Source organism: Chenopodium album, chromosome 20 (genome assembly GCF_948465745.1).
Source record: "Chenopodium album chromosome 20, dcCheAlbu1.1, whole genome shotgun sequence".
Classification (NCBI taxonomy): Eukaryota; Viridiplantae; Streptophyta; class Magnoliopsida; order Caryophyllales; family Amaranthaceae; genus Chenopodium; species Chenopodium album.
Window position 1 is genome coordinate 16,228,032 of NC_137853.1, and position 19,980 is coordinate 16,248,011.

Consider the following 19,980-nt stretch of genomic DNA (forward strand, 5'->3'; position numbering starts at 1 on the left):
ATGATGTTTCATCATCTCCAGTCATTGTATGAGTTTGTAAAAAAAAAAAAAAAAATTTAACCTGCTCTTGATACCATGCTAAATTATAGAGAGAATATGATAAATAGAATAAACTCAATCACTTGATTCATAATGATGATGGCCATGGCCAATAAATAATACACCGTTTCCCTAACCCGATAGAATTAGGAAATAATAAAAGATATCAAAAAGATATTATGCTAAGCATAAAATATATACTACGCATAAAATATGGAAACTAAATCCAATTAATTTCCTAAAATATATCCTCCAATACATGCCATGGACTCAATCCCATGATAATATTCATTAGAACCCAATCTATTGTTTTATTAACTAGACGCCTTTAGTCTTAGAATCTGAAGTATTAAAGATTTGGCTTTTCGTCTATCATGAGAACTGTCTGTTTACCACCTTTATGTATTTAAGTTGGAAGGGATAATAACCAGTCTCCATCTCATAACGTGTTAGGGGGCGTAAAAATCATTTCCACGAGAGGAGAATGCAAACATTATGGGTCTAGCATATCAGCTAGACGCTATGCACTCATGCCTCTAAGAGTTATTAACATGTAAGATGACATAATTTTGGGAAAATATCAGACACTCACACTAGAAAAGAAGTCAAGGTTTCAACCTTTTGAACATTCTCAATGTGCTAGCATAAAGACCCACCAATTCTTGCCTTTTGATCAATCTTTCGGGTTATATTAGTTGCTTATGTTAGTTATGAATCCTACTAACTTCTGTCTTATGGTCTCCTTTACTAGCAAATTAAAATACTTGATATTTCCGAAACATTTTCCTTGCTGCAAGAGTATCCGAAACGAGTTGACATGTAGTATGTGTATTATTAAAGCTTATGCATCTTATGAACAGCATGCTGAAGCAGTGAAGCTAAAGATTCCAGCTTCAAAGGTGAATAATGAGAGGTATTTTCTTTCTTTAGACCCAAGACTCTGCATCAAAATCTTGAAAAAATTGCGCACTTCCAATCAAGTATTTCCTATTAAATACGAAGTTGCATGTTAGAATTGATTTGTTGCAGAAACAGTTCGGGCTTTTATCTGCCTGGTGTTGGCTTCAATTGATTCAATTGCATCTGTGTGAATTTGGAACTTCCATACTTCATTTGTTTGTTTGTTTGTTTTTTTTTTTCCTTTTTTTTTTTACAGAAAAACAAAAGGAGATATTACTCCCAACACTTGTTCCATACAAAACTAACACAATGAAATATTTTTTTGAGGTTACTAGTAGTTTAGTACGGCCAAAGTGCGCAGCTAGACTCACTGCTCCTCCGTTTCAAAATAATGATTACATTCCATTTACCCGTGTTTTTTTTAATTATTTATTTTTATTTTATTTTATTACGAGAGAGGTACAAACACCAGGTAGAAAAAAGAAAAACAAACAGACCAAACTAAACACCTACTTAGGGAGGAATAAAGCGTGGCATCGCCACACCTTGAGCATTTTCCTCTAAAATACGACTAAAATCTAACGGACCATTATTGAAAAATTCTAATTGAGAGTCTTGAACAACTCTGCGGTTGGCCAACCAATCCGGCGCTCGATTACCCTCTTGATACACATGTGCTACTCGAACTTGCCATCTAGAATCATTCAACAGCTTCCTAGAATAGAGTATATCGTGCGCGTTCTCTCCCCTTGGCACCTCTTGCTTATGTAAAGCTTGCACACACGAAAGATTGTCCATCTACACTTCGAGCTTTTGTATTTGCAAATTTTGAGCAAGTTCTAGGCCTCTAGTCAAAGCCATAAATTCAGCTCTAAAAGCCGAGCAATAGCCAAAATTGCTAGCAAAAGCAGAAACCAGTTTTCCTGTGTAGTCTCGAATCAAGGCACCACCACCAGCAGGGCCAGGACAGCCCTTGGCTGCACCATCGCAGTTAAGGGCATACCACCCATACTCTGGTGCTGGCCACGCAATGTTAGCTTGGATCTTCGTGGATTTGCTTGAATTTCCCTCTTCAATTATGCTTATCAAAGCTCTCCTTGCCTCCTCATATCTTACCTGTAAAAAGGCCATAAAATCAATGGGCAATTCTTCACGCCAGTTATGCACAATGAAATTACGCCATCTCCAAATCCACCAAACTGTGACCCCAAAGTAAATTACCCAGCTCTCTTCATCATAAGTATCAGGGTCCTTCATATTCTTTGCAATCCATTCCTTTATATTTCCTTGATATAACTGATCAAAGACAGAAGGAGTAAGAGTTTTTCTCCATATGACCTTCGCTGCTGGACAATCCCGCAAGATGTGGATAGTACTCTCCTCTTGCGCACCACATATAAAGCACTTGGGATCATCTGTGAGATTGCGTTTATACAAATTTAGATTGCCAAGAATCCGATCATGGCAAGCCAACCATAAAAAAGCTCGGATTCTTTGCTGCACAAGAGCTTTCCACACTATATCCCAGCACTCATCATCAATAACCTCAGTTTCATGCCTCATAATTTTCAAAGTAGAGCGAATTGAGAATTTCCCCTGCTTCCCATCTTTCCAGTAGACCAGGTCACCCATACTTGAGTCAATGCGAAGCTCATGATTTTGTATGATTTTGAGAGTATCTGGGTTAAGGTATTGCGCAAATTCATTCCATTTCCAGCCAAATCCTTCCTCCCACATCTCACCCACCGTTGCTCCTGCAATTTGGTTTGGCAAATCTTGAGTCACCAAATCACTAAGGGGTTGATCAGTACACCACTTATGATCCTAAAAGAGGGTCCTTTCACCGTTGCCTACAGCCATCTTGGTTCCCTCACTTATAAGCTTTGCGCTCTCCTTTATACCACTCCATACATCGGACATTCCTGCTTTAGACTCGAACATATCGAGGTCACACCGACCCTTGCAGTACTTAGCTCTTAAAACCCGAGCCCAAAGTGCATTGGGATTCTCTAAAATTCTCCAATCAAGCTTAGCTAGAAAGGCACTGTTAGCTTGTCTGGCAGACATAATACCAATACCTCCCTTAGCTGTTGGTTTTTGCAACATTTCCCATGAAAGAAGATGGACCTTTTTATGCTCATCATTGCCTCCCCAAATAAACCTCCTCGTTTTCTCGTCAATTTCATCACAAACACCTCGAGGAATTTTCGCAGTTTGCATAGAATATAAAGCCATGGTAAAAAGAGTGGATCTTGCCAAAGTAATCCTACCCGCAAGAGATAAATACTTCGACTTCCACCCAGCCAATCTTCTATCAATCTTCTCACAAAGGTGGCTATAAGTCTCAAGAGTAACTCGACTTGTCAAAGTAGGCATGCCCAAATATAAACCCAAGTCATCAGATTTTTCCATTTGAAGAGCCGAGCTAATGCTATCTTGGTCTTGAGCATTCATATTTTTTGAAAAATACACCCTCGATTTAGCTAAACTGACTTTTTTGACCTGAAGCTATGCAAAATCGAGATAGGCAGTCATGAGTTACCTTGGCTTGCTCTACACTTGCTTTCGCAAATAGCACAATGTCATCCGCAAAAAATAAATTCGAGAGTAATGGTCCATTCCTGCTTGCACAAATAGGTTTCCACTTATTTTGAATAATCGCTTCCTCAATTGTTTGATAAAGCCGTTCCATACACATGACAAAAAGATAAGGAGATAGGGGATCTCCTTGTCTTATGCCCCTACTAGGCTTGAAACTTCGAGAGGGCTCACCATTCCATAACACTTGCAACGAATCCGTAGAAATACATTCCGTAATTACCTCCACCATAAATATAGGCAAGTTCATTTGAATCATGGTATCACGGATAAAAGACCACCTACGCCTATCATAGGCTTTGTCAAAATCGATTTTGATCGCCATATAGCCTTTACCCCCTTGCTTGTGCTTCATGGTGTGGAGAACTTCTTGCATTATTACGATGTTATCAGTAATTTGACTCCCTAGGACAACTTTCTTGGGTATTTGAAATCACATGAGGAAGGATAGGTTTGAGTCGATTGAATATAACCTTAGTTACCACTTTGTAAGCCACATTACATAACCTAATGGGACGGAATTGGGAAGCCAATTCAGGATTATCTACCTTAGGAATTAAAGAGATGAACGTTTCATTCATATGTTTCGGCATCCCTTTACCTTCAAGAATTGGGATAATGCACTTGTACATTGTATCCGCAATCACATCCCAATTTTTTTGATAAAAAAGGCTTGAAATCCATCCGGACCCGGGGCTTTGAGTGCACCCATCTCCTTTATTACTTTTTTAATTTCTACCTTCGAATCTAAGCAAGTCAGTGACCTCCAATTATGGTTTGAAAGCTCTGGGAAAATATCCTGAGGCAAGTCATATGAGTCGGGCTCCCCTTCTTCAATGAATAGATTCGAAAAATAATTCACAATATGCTCTTGAATCTCATTTTTGTCTTGCAATAACTGATCATCATTCCCCTTCAAAGCCACTACCTTATTTTTCCATCTTCTAACCACAATGCTAAGGTGGAAAAATGTGGTATTTCGGTCTCCATTCTTGAGTCAGTCAATACGAGCTTTTTTATACCAAAAAGTTTCCTCTCTGTCAAGCACCTCATCAAGCTCACGCCGCAATTTGGTCTCTAATTTAATCAACCCCCTTCCACTTTGATCGCCAATTTCTTTTGCACTCCAGCAATTCGAGCATGAAGAATTCGTTTTTGCTTCAAGATGTTACCAAACACATCTCTATTCCATATTTTAAAATCATTCAAAAGCTTGTTAAGATTGTTCATTAAGTTTCCTTCTCCATCCTATTTTTCCTCGACAAAGCTCTTGAAATTCTCATGTGATAGCCAAGTTGCTTGAAATCGAAAAGGGCGGTGCAGCGATTGGAGAGGAACGAAGCCATTAGGGAAGATAAATATAGGACAATGGTCTGAGTGAACAACCGGGAGGTGTCGCATAGCAGCTTTGTCGAACCTTAGTGCCCACTTATCATTGCAAAGGGCACGGTCTAACCTTGCACTTTGTCGAGTTTCTATAGATTTTCCACGTGTCCAAGTGTGAGCAGCACCAAAGAACTCAACCTCCAACAAATCCAGCTCTTCGATCCAATCATTGAAGAGCCTCGATCTTCGATTGGTTTCGCTGCAGGACTTATTTCTTTCCGAAGAAGATCTTGTATCATTGAAATCACCTGCTAAAAGCCACGGCTCATTATTATTCATAAAAAAATCCTTAAGTTCAGACTAGAGTTCATGCCTCTTTGAAGGATATGGACTCGCATAGATAGCAGTAAAGTACCATGGAATCAAACCAATTATTGAAATTTCCATCGTGATAAATTGATTGTGTTTATAGATCGGGCTTACTGTCACTTCACCCTTTCTCTAGTAAACCAAAATCCCCCCACTAAAACCCATTGCATCAACCCTTTCATGTCCATCATAGCCTAAAATAGAGGTTATCTTCAAAGCTTGGTCTCCTCCCATATGTGTTTCCACTAAAGTAAGCACATTGGGTTTGTTCGAACGAACTATATCTTTTAAGGATGTGATAAAATTATTGCTTCCCGCACCTTGCACGTTCCAAAATATGCAAGTGATTGGTAAAGAGTTCGGACTTAAATTAGGAATGATGTCTTCCATAGAAACAGGAATTGAGGGTAACAAGGACACATAAGCTTGTCTAAGCATCGTCAAAAAACGTTGGAATTCATTGGGAATTTTCACCGTTACCACCAACTCCGGGGGGTTCTTTGTTTGAGGTAGCATTGATTCCATCTGTACCTCCATCACATGGATTAGGGGGCACATGATTGTCAGGTAGGGTTGCTCCATTAGTGTCCCAACGCATAGGATCTTCTCCGTCGGGATGGTCAATCGAATTGGGCATGGTGTTTGAGACATGAGATGGACTGCTGGCTAGATCTTGGGTTACAAAGATAGGCTTCTCAGTGGCTTGTGTGGGCACAGTGATAGCTTGGTTTTTGTCTTTTGTGTTAGCTTCGAAAGAAAACTCAAAATTTTCTTTTCCTTGCTTTGTACCAGGGGTAATCTTGGCAGTTCGAACCTCACTCGAATTTGAGATATCCTTCAAGGAACTACTCAAATATTTTTGAAAAGATTTTTTCTTTTCTTGATAGACTTTTTTGGGCTGATTTTTAGGCTTCGAATATTGAGATTCTGAAGAGGTAATATTCACTTGAAATAATGGAAATAAATCTTCTTGTTGCTTATTTTGTTGTGAATTATCTCCTAAGTTAATAGGACTCCCCTTATTCCCATCCTTTTCTAAAAATAATTCATCAGAATCATTCAACTCCTTATCTTCCTCCATGATATTTTCATTATTTCCTTCTTATTGGCCATTCAAGATATCAAATCTTGACCCACTTCCTTGATTATCTCCAGCAGTTACTCTCGAATTATTTCTTGCCAAAACTTCCCCAACTCGGTTCGATCCGTTGACTCCACCTTGACCAGCTTTCTGACCACCACCAGTGTTGCTTGCCCTTCCAACAGGAGCTTTATCCACCCTCACCTGCTTCTTTCTAGTTGGTTTCTTGACTAGCATCCAAGAATCAAAATCTTCACTTTCCTTTGGCTTCAAAACAGGGTTATGCAAAGGATTATCATGAACCATCATCGAAGCATTATCACCATTCATTTGCATCGTTGGACAATCATCTTCAATTTAACACCCTAGAAATTCCTTTCCTTTAAAAATACCTATTTTACCCTTTAAAATACGATTTAGGAATATCTAAGACATTACCGCCACCGTGAGAACGGCTCAGGCAATTATCAAAGACACACAGCGGAAGACTTAACTCAAAACCATTCAAAACGAGTCAACTTAAAAGTCAACCAAACGAAAGTAAAGTTAAAACCAAAGTCAAACGAAGTCAAATAAGATCAACCTACAACTTGGAACCATTGTAGGCCCTTATCAAAAACCAATTAAAATACGAAAACCTTTGCGTTAGTCTCATAAGCATAACATAATATAATATTTGAAAGCAATAAACCACATCTCAACTAATAGAAACTAGCATGATTCGCTCTTCACTCATGCCCCGTCATGAATATGCTTCAACACCTGAAAAGATTATCTCTACTTGTCCCCACTACTCTCCATTAAAAATGGGTCATCATAGGGCCAAGATAAAGACATGGCCAAACACACAAACACACACGATCAGCAAAGCTGAGTACATAAGCGTAAATAAACACACTAACATGCTTTTACCTATCAACACACACTTACCTCAATGCACCTGTTTACAAGCATTCACAACAATCAACAAGACACTTATACTAGACACTTATAAGCGCATCGAACGGGTTTCCAACTATACCTCCCCCAAATAAATTGAGGTTAACTGACACGGGAGCTAATCGTGCCAGCGATAAAACCACTCAAAGGTGGCGAAATTCCTGCGCATAATAATAAATAAAAAGAAAAGTACAGCGTCCTGTACTCCATTAGAAGTTATGGTTAAATATAAAACCCCATAACTCCCCCCATTGTTCATACTCAAGGTATATACGTTCCAAGAGTTTTGGTGCGTAATCTCTTTCACTTTACGTTATTTACAAGTTATTGGACTTGGTGATGACTCTCAAAGCATAATAAATCAATCAACAATAATTATTCAATCAACCAACATACCTATTTAATTCTTGAATAATTAGTGACCACATATAATTTAATGTTAAACCCTTTTTAATTCTACCTCGGTGTCAAAGACATCTTAAACGCATAAAGCGCCAAAAATCCTATCCCTTGGTATTAAAAACACCTTAAGTGCACAAAGGCACCAACATACTATTTATTCCTCGTGTACATAGACACTTATATAGCTCCTTCTTCCTCATGCTTAAAGCATCAATAAAAATTATATGAACCATAATAAAATTCCTTTCCAATATTCCAAGCCAAATTAAACATGTAGTTTAATTAAACATGCACTCCAACATGCCATAAATAAAAATGTAGTCCATATAATCATGCCAAATTATAATTTTCCAATCCATAAACCATCACAAATAATTCATGCTTCACAATTCAATCACCAACGCCAATAATTCACAATTCAATTCATAAACCTTAGCATGATACTACTTGTAATTGATTGAAATCAAGCCTAGCATGATTCTACATCATCAAAATATGCTAAGTACGCGAACGTACCTCAATAAAGCCCTTAAAGTGGCCGAAAACACTACAACAATCCCCGAATTAAGTCTCCTACATAAAGGGACAATAATACTAAATTAATTACCCTTGTATACACAATTTCCAGCAACATAAACTCACTTTAAACTATTTAAAATAATCTGAAAATTATTTAAAAACCCCTAATTAAACTTCTTTTTAATAGGTAATCACACCCTTTTATTAAAATCACAATTATACTACTTTAAATAAAATTCCAGCATTTTAAACTAATCAAAAACCCCTTTTAAAACTTCATCAAAGTACATCTTTATACTTAAAGTATCCATAGAAAAATTAAATTATCTCTTACCCTTTAAACTCAAGGATAAAATTTAAAGCAATAAAAAAAAACTTTGTTAAAAACCAAAAACATTGTTTCCACAGGGAAAACACTACTTTTTTGTCAAAATCGGATGAGTTTAGAACCTGATCGGGATTAATACGGGATTAATATTAACGAACGAAAATCTAAAAATTAAAACACGAATCTACGTGTTCAAATAATCTGGAATTAAGTTAAACTAATTAGTAGTTATAATCACCAAAATTTCCAAAATATCATTACTATAAAAGCCCTAAATCAATTGTTCATAAAAACCCTAAAAATCAAGTCTTTAATAATTTTAAAACCCTAACTTATAATTTTATGAAATCTGAAAATAAAACACTTTATTATTTAAAATTTACAATCTTTAATCATTAAAATACAATTACCAAACATACTAATATTATTTAAACAATTAAAATCAAAAACCCAAATTATGAATTGTTAGAACAATAATTAAAACAAGAGGAGATAGAAAATAAGACTAACCTTTTTGTGTGGGAAATTTTTGGGGATTCATGGGGTATTTATAGTGTAGAGTAGGTTAGGGTAGGTTAGGGCTTCATAAAAATAATGGACTTTAAATGATGAAATAGGTGGCCCAAAAGTAAAAATAGGATGATTGGGTTCATAAGAAAGATGGGCTACATTTGGATTAAATACTTGTTAACCCAAATATAAATACTTGCTTTATCTATAGTCCAATAATTTAGATGGTTTGACCCAAAATAAATTTTATAATTAAATAAATAATTTATAAAATACATTAAAATACGGGGTATTATAGTCTACCCCCCTTAAAAGAAGTTTCGTCCCCGAAACTTAGGTACGAAAACAAGAAAAAGATCGCTTGAAAACGAATAAGTGCTTGTAAATTCTGAAAATTTTCTTAATATTTTTAGTTGTTGTACTCTTATGATACTTACTTTCTACCTCATCTATTCATTCACACACAAACTAGTGTGTAAAGTAACTAACTTACTAACCAACTTACACAAAATAGTATATAAGATAACAACTTTACTAACAAACTTAAACAAAATAATGTGTAAACTATTAGACTATCTAACAAACTCACACTACTATTAGTGTAAGATTCAACTTTGGTAATAAACTTACACATCCTTGTGTGTAAGACAAACAAACTAAATAACAAAATGAGTGTAAAACTGACCGAAAAAGCACTTAAAATGCCAAAATTAAGGGAAAAGCGCGCAATTCTATCGCACTCTACCCCCCTTAAAGAAAAAGAGTTACGCCCCCGTAACTCCACTTAATTCAACTTTAGAATTATGTTGTTCTCTTTCTCTTTCCATCCTTGGTAAAATCATAATACTTCTCTATATTCATTCCTTGTTGCAACTACCAAAAGTCTCATCGATTCCGTACTCATTATACCAAAAATAATCAATATCATCTATACTGTCTTTTACCAATCCTCTAGTAAAATATGAAGCACTTTGCTATTTAAAACCTTGATTTTGTCAACCTTTCTCTTGATTAAATTGGTTACCCTCAATAGTTTCCTTTGTAATTCATACCTTTAGTCAATGTTCTTTCACAATGACTCATGAAAAATGTCTTATACCTTACCAAGGTCCAATAATATGCCAAGTTATTTGCCAATTTACCAATTCTATGCAAATTCATATATATTTCTATATCCCTTGGCTCATTCTCTTTATTCTTTCCATACTTTTAACTTTGTTTTATGGGTTACACTTTCAATAACACTTTGTTTTTGTCCCCTGTTTAGCTTGCATTACTTAAATCCGTTCATAGATACTTTTCTTGCTTCTCCATAACTTTACTCGTTTGAAGTCCTAAGACGATCTTCTCACTAATGTTCCCCGACATAGTGAACTTTCATGGTTCTTTCTATACCAACCTCGAAATGTTGCCATGCCAATGCGGGCTTGCATGGTTATCTTTCCTTTGTTTTCTCTCCAATGCTTTATGCTCTCTAATGACCTCCAATATCAAATATTCCTTTTGTTTGTCCATTATTATTTGGTGGTTGTAGTAATCGTCCTCAGTGTATCACCAAAGTTCTCCTGTATACCTCCTAGGATCTTGAAAGAAACTAGGAATCTCAATCTAAAATGATATCCTTAGGAACTCCATGTAATCTCACAACAAATTTGATGTAAGCCTTTGCAAGTTGCTCCTTTCTCCAAGTCTCCTTCATCAGTTTTACACATTGTGAACTTAGACAATCTATCCACCACAATTCAAATAAAACGATCACTCTTAATCATTAATACACCTTTATCGAATCCTTTAACAACTTGTCCTTTCCTAGGTGTATTTCACTTTCCTTCCATTATATTTCACTTCAACTTCTTATTCTTAAATGTATATTCAAGCTTTTATCTTCATGCCAATAAAATAGCACTTCCTCTTACGAATTCGACCCAAATTCACATTCCCTTCTTGATTTTCCTTCATTCTCTCGAATATTGTTGGTCTCAAACTCTAGTCACCCAACATTTTCTTTACTTTCTTTTCCAACACTTTTGAGGGGGTTAATTTCCTACTTTCCTATTTACTTTGTATCAATCCACCACATTACCTCCCTTTTCAATAATATTGAATGCCTCACCCATTTTCCTTTATCAACTCCAATCATTTCTTTGCTACATATTTAAATCCTTGTGTGTGAGAGTCTATTTCAACTTTAAACTTCATTCAAATAATCATACAAAATTTATTTCACATTTATATTCCCCATAAACTTTCTATTACTCTCCATTAATACATTCTCTTGTCTATTATCCTTGAAAATCCATCATAGACCTTTTTCATCCCCATTATCCAACTTAAAGACCTCAAATGACAACTAATTTATTGTCCATGATTCACCGCTTCTATCCCTGTTACATCAGCAATTACCTCTATACTTTATCACAAGGTCTTCCAAGATGGTCCTTTCTTAATCATAACTCACTCTTAGGAAAAACCATGTGTGCATTTGCTTTTATCTCTGTATTGATAACTTTATCACAAGTGTTCACATCGTCCGTTCCTTCCCATTCTTAGAATTTACCAAAATATCTTCGATAAAACACTCTATTCCTTTAGGTCCATATAAAACATAGGTGCTCCGTTAATCCAAAAGGAAAGGAAATGAAACTCAAACCGACCAAATCTTGTCATAAATGCTAAAATTCGAAATGTCCTCTTTCGAAGGTTCTTACTTAATACTAGTTCCTATCCTCAAGTCTAACCTCAATATTATATTTATTCCTTTCATTTGATCAAACAAATTGTTTCTTTTAATCAAAAGATAAATTATCCTTCATTGTTACCTTGATCAATCTTCCTAAGCCACTTTACAAATACAAATTTTCATCCCTTCACTTAACAAATTCATGAGCTTCCCAAGGCGATTTAACTTTCTTTCAATGACTTACCACAGTATTCTTTAACTCCTTTAAACAATGCAACATTAATCCTTTCTTTACACACAAAGACGTCCTTATATTATTTCCAAAGTTCCCTCAACCCTTATATTTCTTTGCTTACATTACTCTTGCTTACAAATTTTATCTAATCAACCCATAATTTTTCTTCTAGCATCCCTTGAATAAATCTCATGACTCATAAATAACCTCAATTTCAATTAATTTATAACCAATCCTTACTCATATCAACACTTTCCAATCAAATTCATAAATCTTGTCATAAACTCTTCTCCTTTATGACATTTTCATATTCATAGTTCAATAATTTCAATACCTTTAAGTATATTATTTCTTCATGGTTTTAACTTTCTTAACCTTCAAGAATTACTTAAGCCACCTTCCGGCTTCTTCTTATTCCTAAAATATCTTTTTAAAACTCCTTTAGCCATCTTGTTGATCTTTCACCCACCTTCTTTCTGGTTTTGATCCCTTATCCTCATCCGTAGTCTTACTTTTTTTTTCAGCGAATATATGAATTGTTCACTCTTTATACAATTCAGTCAAACTCCTAAAAACATTATATGTTAACAATTATCATTGGAACTCATATAAAGATCACCATCCTTTAACTTGTTCGTTGGGTTTCTAAGCAATACGACTCCCTTGAAAACTTCGAGATCTTAACTACTTGGAGTGCTACTCCAAAGCAAACAATCTTTTCATTTCCACCCAAACTTCACTACATGTTCCTTCCATCTGCATGAAAGTTCAGTAAAACTTATTTCGAGTTTGCTATCTCAAATGTCCCTCAGATAAGATTGGGTGTATTCACAACTTGATCGTTCCCATTAACATGGTAAAATCAACTCTTTCTAGTACTTATCATACAAACTTTCATTCACTCTCAAATTCTCAAGACACATTTTGCCTTTAAACAACTTGCATAGCTCTTTAACTCAACCCTCAAAACTTTGGGAATTGATCTCCCTTTGGTGTTTAGATGGTTTTCACTCTTTAACACTATTTAGTTACACCTTCATCCACTACAGGATTATTGGTGGTTATATCATCCTTGGCAATCTTTCAAGTTTGCCTTACTACCTTGTTCAAATCATTTCCATTACTGGAATTGTTTCTTGTCACTATACTTTCTAATGATAAAACTGGATGCTATATAGGTTGAGTTGAAATACCTAGCTTTCTCTTGTTCTAATCAAAACATCAACTAATAAACTCAATCAAGGGACAATTATTATTTAATTCGAATTAAGGTTTGAGGTAACATATTTTTGTCCTCATTTCCAATAATTCAAATGCATAAAATTATGATTGATAAACAACCATAGTTCATATAATTAAACAAGCAATCAAAAATATAAATATCCCCATGACTGCTACCCAAAAGGAGAGAAAGAAATGAGTAGCTCTTGGAAAACAATAGAAATCATAAGGTCGTTGAACAACTCTAAAAGAGTAGGTGAATAAGTTCAACAATTCTCTTCAAAATGATAGCTTTGCTATGGCTCCTTAATGTAAGATAATTATCTTCATATCCCAAGGTTAATGAGTAAATACTCATAACTTTTAGATGATATGTGTTAATATTCTCAAGGTTGAATTTGTGACAATGTTCTCAAGGTTCGACAAAACAAAAGTCCTCAATATTCCAACAAAATCATGATTTCTCAAGACTCCCATCATATATTAATATATATATACTCAATTCAAGTCACTAAGCTTACAATGTCAAACTCCAATTGCTTCGGATTGAGTATCCCTCACTCATATAATAACTTCCATCATCACTCATCTCTAATCAATTCCTATGCTCACCTTTCTTGGGCTCTTGTTCAATATCGGTTCATACTCAACCTCGTGTTCAAAGACAAAACATATTCCTCAAATGGGTATAGAATCACAATTTCTCCCAATTACAAGCTCTTTAATCAATAGTATTAATCTCTTAATTCTCATACCTTTGTGGCTCGATACACAAGTGCACAAAACTCAAAAGCTCATTCTAATAACTAGACAAGGTATCTTAACAACATGCTATCCCAAACACAATACTCACACCCATGTGATGATGTGTATCCCAAGATATCTTCCAAGATACCTCTCTAATAAGAAAATTGAAGCAAACAACCTTAAAATAAGCAATTGAGCTATCAAAATCCTTAACATTCCTCAAAATTCTCATCATGGAAACTCACAAGGTATGGGTTTAGGGATCCTACAAGAAAACGGGCTTGACTACCAAAAGAAAACCCTTCCCATAACAATATAATACATTTCTTGCAGAAGATTAAGTACGGTGTTCAATCATACAATCTTAATAGCTCACATATAATATTTCACATACTGCATGCTTTCATCAATAAACATTTAGTCATACAATATGCTTGAACACCTCATATAAAAATATGCACATAGGGAAGAAATTAAATTCTAGCCTATATGCCCTTTCTTCTCCTACCCAAGCTCACCAACATGCTAATAAAAGCTTTTAGCACATATTTCTTACCTCAATCCTTGCTTTCCTGCAAAATGAACAAACTAAAATATTTTTGACTCCTCTTTTCAAAGTAAAATTTGAAAATAAGTTTCGAAAAAGGGCCAAATAGTGCTGTCAAATTTCAAACCGAAACCGTTTAACTGCCCGAAACCGACTGACCCAAATGAGAACCGAACCGATTAAAAACCGATTTTTTTGAAACCGAAAACCGACCCGAACCGTATTTTAGTAAACCCGAAACCGAATCGACCCGAATAATGTTAAACCGTATAAGAACCGAACCCGTTAACAAACCGAACCAAATATAAATCGAACTGAAAGAAAACCGAACCGAAAAAGAACCGAACTGTATCTAACCCGAAACCGGTTCCAACCCGAAACCGTTTAAACTGGCAAAAAAACCGCTTACACCGAACCGTTAGCAAACTGCTACCCGTTTGCACCGAACCATTTAAAAACCAAACTGTTTGTAAACCGAACTGGTTATAAGCCGAACCGTTTATGAACCAAATCGCTTTTAAATCGAACCGTTTACAAACTTTTTTATATAATTAAATGGATTTTTTTTTACGGGAATATAATTAAATGGATTAAATATTAGAAATCTTAGTTTTTTTTTTCTTTTAAAATAGCAAGGCAAATCATTCATTAAGGATAATCAGTGTTCACAAACAAGAGCAAAACAAGCAGGCTCAGGCCTGCCTCAAACTATTAGCAACACTACTGCCTCTAGTCATGGATATAAATTATTAAATAAAAAGCATATAATAACCTAATTGTAAACACAATAATACATTAATACACTAACTCTTGTAATCTACTTCGTAATAAACTAGTAAGATCAGTATGACTAAACTTGAAACAGAACATAATATGTATTTATAAAATCAATGAGAATTTGTTTAGAATATGATGCCTAAATAGTAAATATGAAATGATTCGCGACTTTATATAAAACTTGTGGAACACAAAAGGTTAGCAAGTACTATCAAATTTCAAACCAAAACCATTTAACTGCCCGAATCCAAACAACTCGATAAAAAATTTATTTTTTGAAACCGAAAACCGACCCAAACCGTAATTTAGTAAACTTGAAATGGAACCGATATGAATAACGTTAAAGTGGTTAAACCATCGAAGAACCGAATCAGTTATAAACTGAACCGAAAAAGAACCGAACCAGTTAAAAACTGAACCGAAAAAGAACCGAACCAGTTATAAACTGAACCAAAAAAGAACCGAACTATTTCTAACTCGAAACCGTTTCCAACCCGAAACTGTTTGAACCGGGATAAAAACCGTTTACACCGCACCGTTAACAAACCGCAACCCGTTTGCACCGAACCGTTTACTACCCGGACTGTTTACAACCCGAACCGAATTAAAACCGCTTAAGAATAAACCGAAACCGAATCGAACCGATAACTATTTAAACCGAACCAAAACTGACCCGTGAGACAATTAAACCGATTCCAAACCGACCCGATTGAAGACCGAACCGATTTCAAACCGAACCGAAACCGAACTGTCAAACCGTTTTGACAGTGCTAGGGCCAAAATATTCGGCCATCACAAAAAAAAATTCGGACATACTATAAAAAAAATTCAGATGTCCAAACTAAAAAAAAAAATTTCGGACCTCATAAAAAAATATAATAAATAGTTTGGTCCTCTTAAAATGAAAATAAAATAAAATAACTCGATTTTAAAACAACTTAATTAAATAAGCACTTGGCCAAGATTTACAACAAAACACTTTAAAACACGTTTTTGGCTTTAGTGGTAATAAAAATCTCAACTAAAGCTCTGATACCACATTGTAACACCCTAGAAATTCCTTTCCTTTAAAAATACCTATTTTACCCTTTAAAATACGATTTAGGAATATCTAAGACATTACCGCCACCGTGAGAACGGCTCAGGCAATTATCAAAGACACACAGCGGAAGACTTAACTCAAAACCATTCAAAACGAGTCAACTTAAAAGTCAACCAAACGAAAGTAAAGTTAAAACCAAAGTCAAACGAAGTCAAATAAGATCAACCTACAACTTGGAACCATTGTAGGCCCTTATCAAAACCAATTAAAATACGAAAACCTTTGCGTTAGTCTCATAAGCATAACATAATATAATATTTGAAAGCAATAAACCACATCTCAACTAATAGAAACTAGCATGATTCGCTCTTCACTCATGCCCCGTCATGAATATGCTTCAACACCTGAAAAGATTATCTCTACTTGTCCCCACTACTCTCCATTAAAAATGGGTCATCATAGGGCCAAGATAAAGACATGGCCAAACACACAAACACACACGATCAGCAAAGCTGAGTACATAAGCGTAAATAAACACACTAACATGCTTTTACCTATCAACACACACTTACCTCAATGCACCTGTTTACAAGCATTCACAACAATCAACAAGACACTTATACTAGACACTTATAAGCGCATCGAACGGGTTTCCAAAAATACCTCCCCCAAATAAATTGAGGTTAAATGACACGGGAGCTAATCGTGCCAGCGACAAAACCACTCAAAGGTGGCGGAATTCCTACGCATAATAATAAATAAAAAGGAAAGTACAACGTCCTGTACTCCATTAGAAGTTATGGTCAAATATAAAACCCCATAACTCCCCCCATTGTTCATACTCAAGGTATATACGTTCCAAGAGTTTTGGTGCGTAATCTCTTTCACTTTACGTTATTTACAAGTTATTGGACTTGGTGATGACTCTCAAAGCATAATAAATCAATCAACAATAATTATTCATTCAACCAACATACCAATTTAATTCTTGAATAATTAGTGACCACATATAATTAAATGTTGAACCCTTTTTAATTCTACCTCAGTGTCAAAGACACCTTAAACTCATAAAGCGCCAAAAATCCTATCCCTCGGTGTTAAAAACACCTTAAGTGCACAAAGGCACCAACATACTACTTATTCCTCGTGTACATAGACACTTATATAGCTCCTTCCTCATGCTTAAAGCATCGATAAAAATTATATGAACCATAATAAAATTCCTTTCCAATATTCCAAGCCAAATTAAACATGTAGTTTAATTAAACATGCACTCCAACATGCCATAAATAAAAATGTAGTCCATATAATCATGCCAAATTATAATTTTCCAATCCATAAACCATCACAAATAATTCATGCTTCACAATTCAATCACCAACGCCAATAATTCACAATTCAATTCATAAACCTTAGCATGATACTACTTGTAATTGATTGAAATCAAGCCTAGCATGATTCTACATCATCAAAATATGCTAAGTACGCGAACGTACCTCAATAAAGCCCTTAAAGTGGCCGAAAACACTACAACAATCCCCGAATTAAGTCTCCTACATAAAGGGACAATAATACTAAATTAATTACCCTTGTATACACAATTTCCAGCAACATAAACTCACTTTAAACTATTTAAAATAATCTGAAAATTATTTAAAAACCCCTAATTAAACTCCTTTTTAATAGGTAATCACACCCTTTTATTAAAATCATAATTATACTACTTTAAATAAAATTCCAACATTTTAAACTAATCAAAAACCCCTTTTAAAACTTCATCAAAGTACATCTTTATACTTAAATTATCCATAGAAAAATTAAATTATCTCTTGCCCTTTAAACTCAAGGATAAAATTTAAAGCAATAAAAAAAAAACTTCGTTAAAAACCAAAGGTAGTGAATCTTTCTTAAAACATTGTTTCCACATGGAAAACTTTACTTTTGTGTCAAAATCGGATGAGTTTAGAACCTGATCGGGATTAATACGGGATTAATATTAACAAACGGAATTCTAAAAATTATAACACGAATCTACGTGTTCAAATAATCTGGAATTATGTTAAACTAATTAGTAGTTATAATCACCAAAATTTTCAAAATATAATTACTATAAAATCCCTAAATCAATTGTTCATAAAAACCCTAAAAATCAAGTCTTTAATAATTTTAAAACCCTAACTTATAATTTTATGAAATCTGAAAATAAAACACTTTATTATTTAGAATTTACAATCTTTAATCATTAAAATACAATTACCAAACACACTAATCTTATTTAAACAATTAAAATCAAAAACCCAAATTATGAATTGTTAGAACAATAATTAAAACAAGTGGAGTTAGAAAATAAGACTAACCTTTTTGTGTGGGAAATTTATGGGGATTCATGGGGTATTTATAGTGTAGAGTAGGTTAGGGTAGGTTTGGGCTTCATAAAAATAACGGACTTTAAATGATGAAATAGGTGGCCCAAAAGTAAAAATAGGATGATTGGGTTCATAAGAAAGATGGGCTACGTTTGGATTAAATACTTGTTGACCCAAATATAAATACTTTCTTTATCTATAATCCAATAATTAAGATGGTTTGACCCAAAATATATTTTATAATTAAATAAGTAATTTATAAAATACATTAAAATACGGGGTATTATATTCAATGTGGCCTAATTTGCCACACTTAAAACATACCATTCGAATGCCTTCATATTACACTCTCCAAACTCAACCTTTTAACCAAAATTTGGACAAAAGAGGCTTCGATAGATCAATCTCCACACTTAAACGAGTAAATTGACCTCGTTCAGCCTGAGCAGTTGTTTTGTCCACTCGAAGAACCTTACCAATCTTAGAACCAATCTTAGAACCAATCTTATTCAGAAAATTTATATCGAAATAGTCCACCGGAAGATTAGGAATACGCACCCAAGCAGTGAGAAATCGAATAGGAGATTCATCTGGTATGAAATTGGGAATCCATTTCCTAATTGTCAGATAATTATCTCTGATTAGCCATGGTCCCTGAGTTAGGACGTAGTTATAATCCGCTTGATTCATGAAACGAGCAATATAATAATTACAACCAATATCAGTGAGTGCTAATTCACCCTTAATGTTCCACTTTTTCTTCAACCTTCTCATGAGTCCCATATATCCCAATTTACCACTAAACATCTTGATAATTAGGGATTGCAACAATGGATTCCTCAATTGTCTCTTTTCTTCCTTAGATAATTGAATAACAGGGCACCTCTCATCATTTAGAATCTCCTCCAGGACTTCTTCATCATCAGAATTGTCCTTATCATTGTCTTCATCAGTTAAGCAGACCATTTGAGTGTTTGGTGCCTTGTTCGATTGTCCTTTCAACATATCTTTGAAAGACGTATTGGACAATTACAAGTTCGATAGATGATTGCCTAAAGAAATCGAATGCGGATTATCATCCACACCGTTGCCGTTTTCGACCACATCAGCCATGGTCTCATCAGAATTATTCCCATTATTAAAGATTATATGTGTAATTTTTCTTTTTGGCTTTTTGTTTGATCGAATTAGTTGATCTTGTTCTTCTGTAGAATTGGGTTTTTCATGGTTGAAAGCAGAGGTTTCCATCAAGAGCTTATTTTTCAAAATTTCCATTTACCCGTTTCAATGCTTGTTTGATGATTTCGTTCTCTACTCTAGATAGTGAGAACATTGTTAACTCAAACGATATAAG

General features: G+C 34.7%; 1 protein-coding gene across 1 annotated transcript; it reads right to left on the minus strand.

Moving 5' to 3' along the window:
• Positions 1–18,983: 18,983 nt before the first annotated feature.
• LOC145596866 (uncharacterized) lies at positions 18,984–19,592 on the minus strand. The gene has a single exon (XM_081653057.1). It carries the CDS (start codon positions 19,590–19,592, stop codon positions 18,984–18,986), a length of 609 nt encoding a protein of 202 aa, XP_081509183.1.
• Between the last annotated feature and the right edge of the window lie 388 nt (positions 19,593–19,980).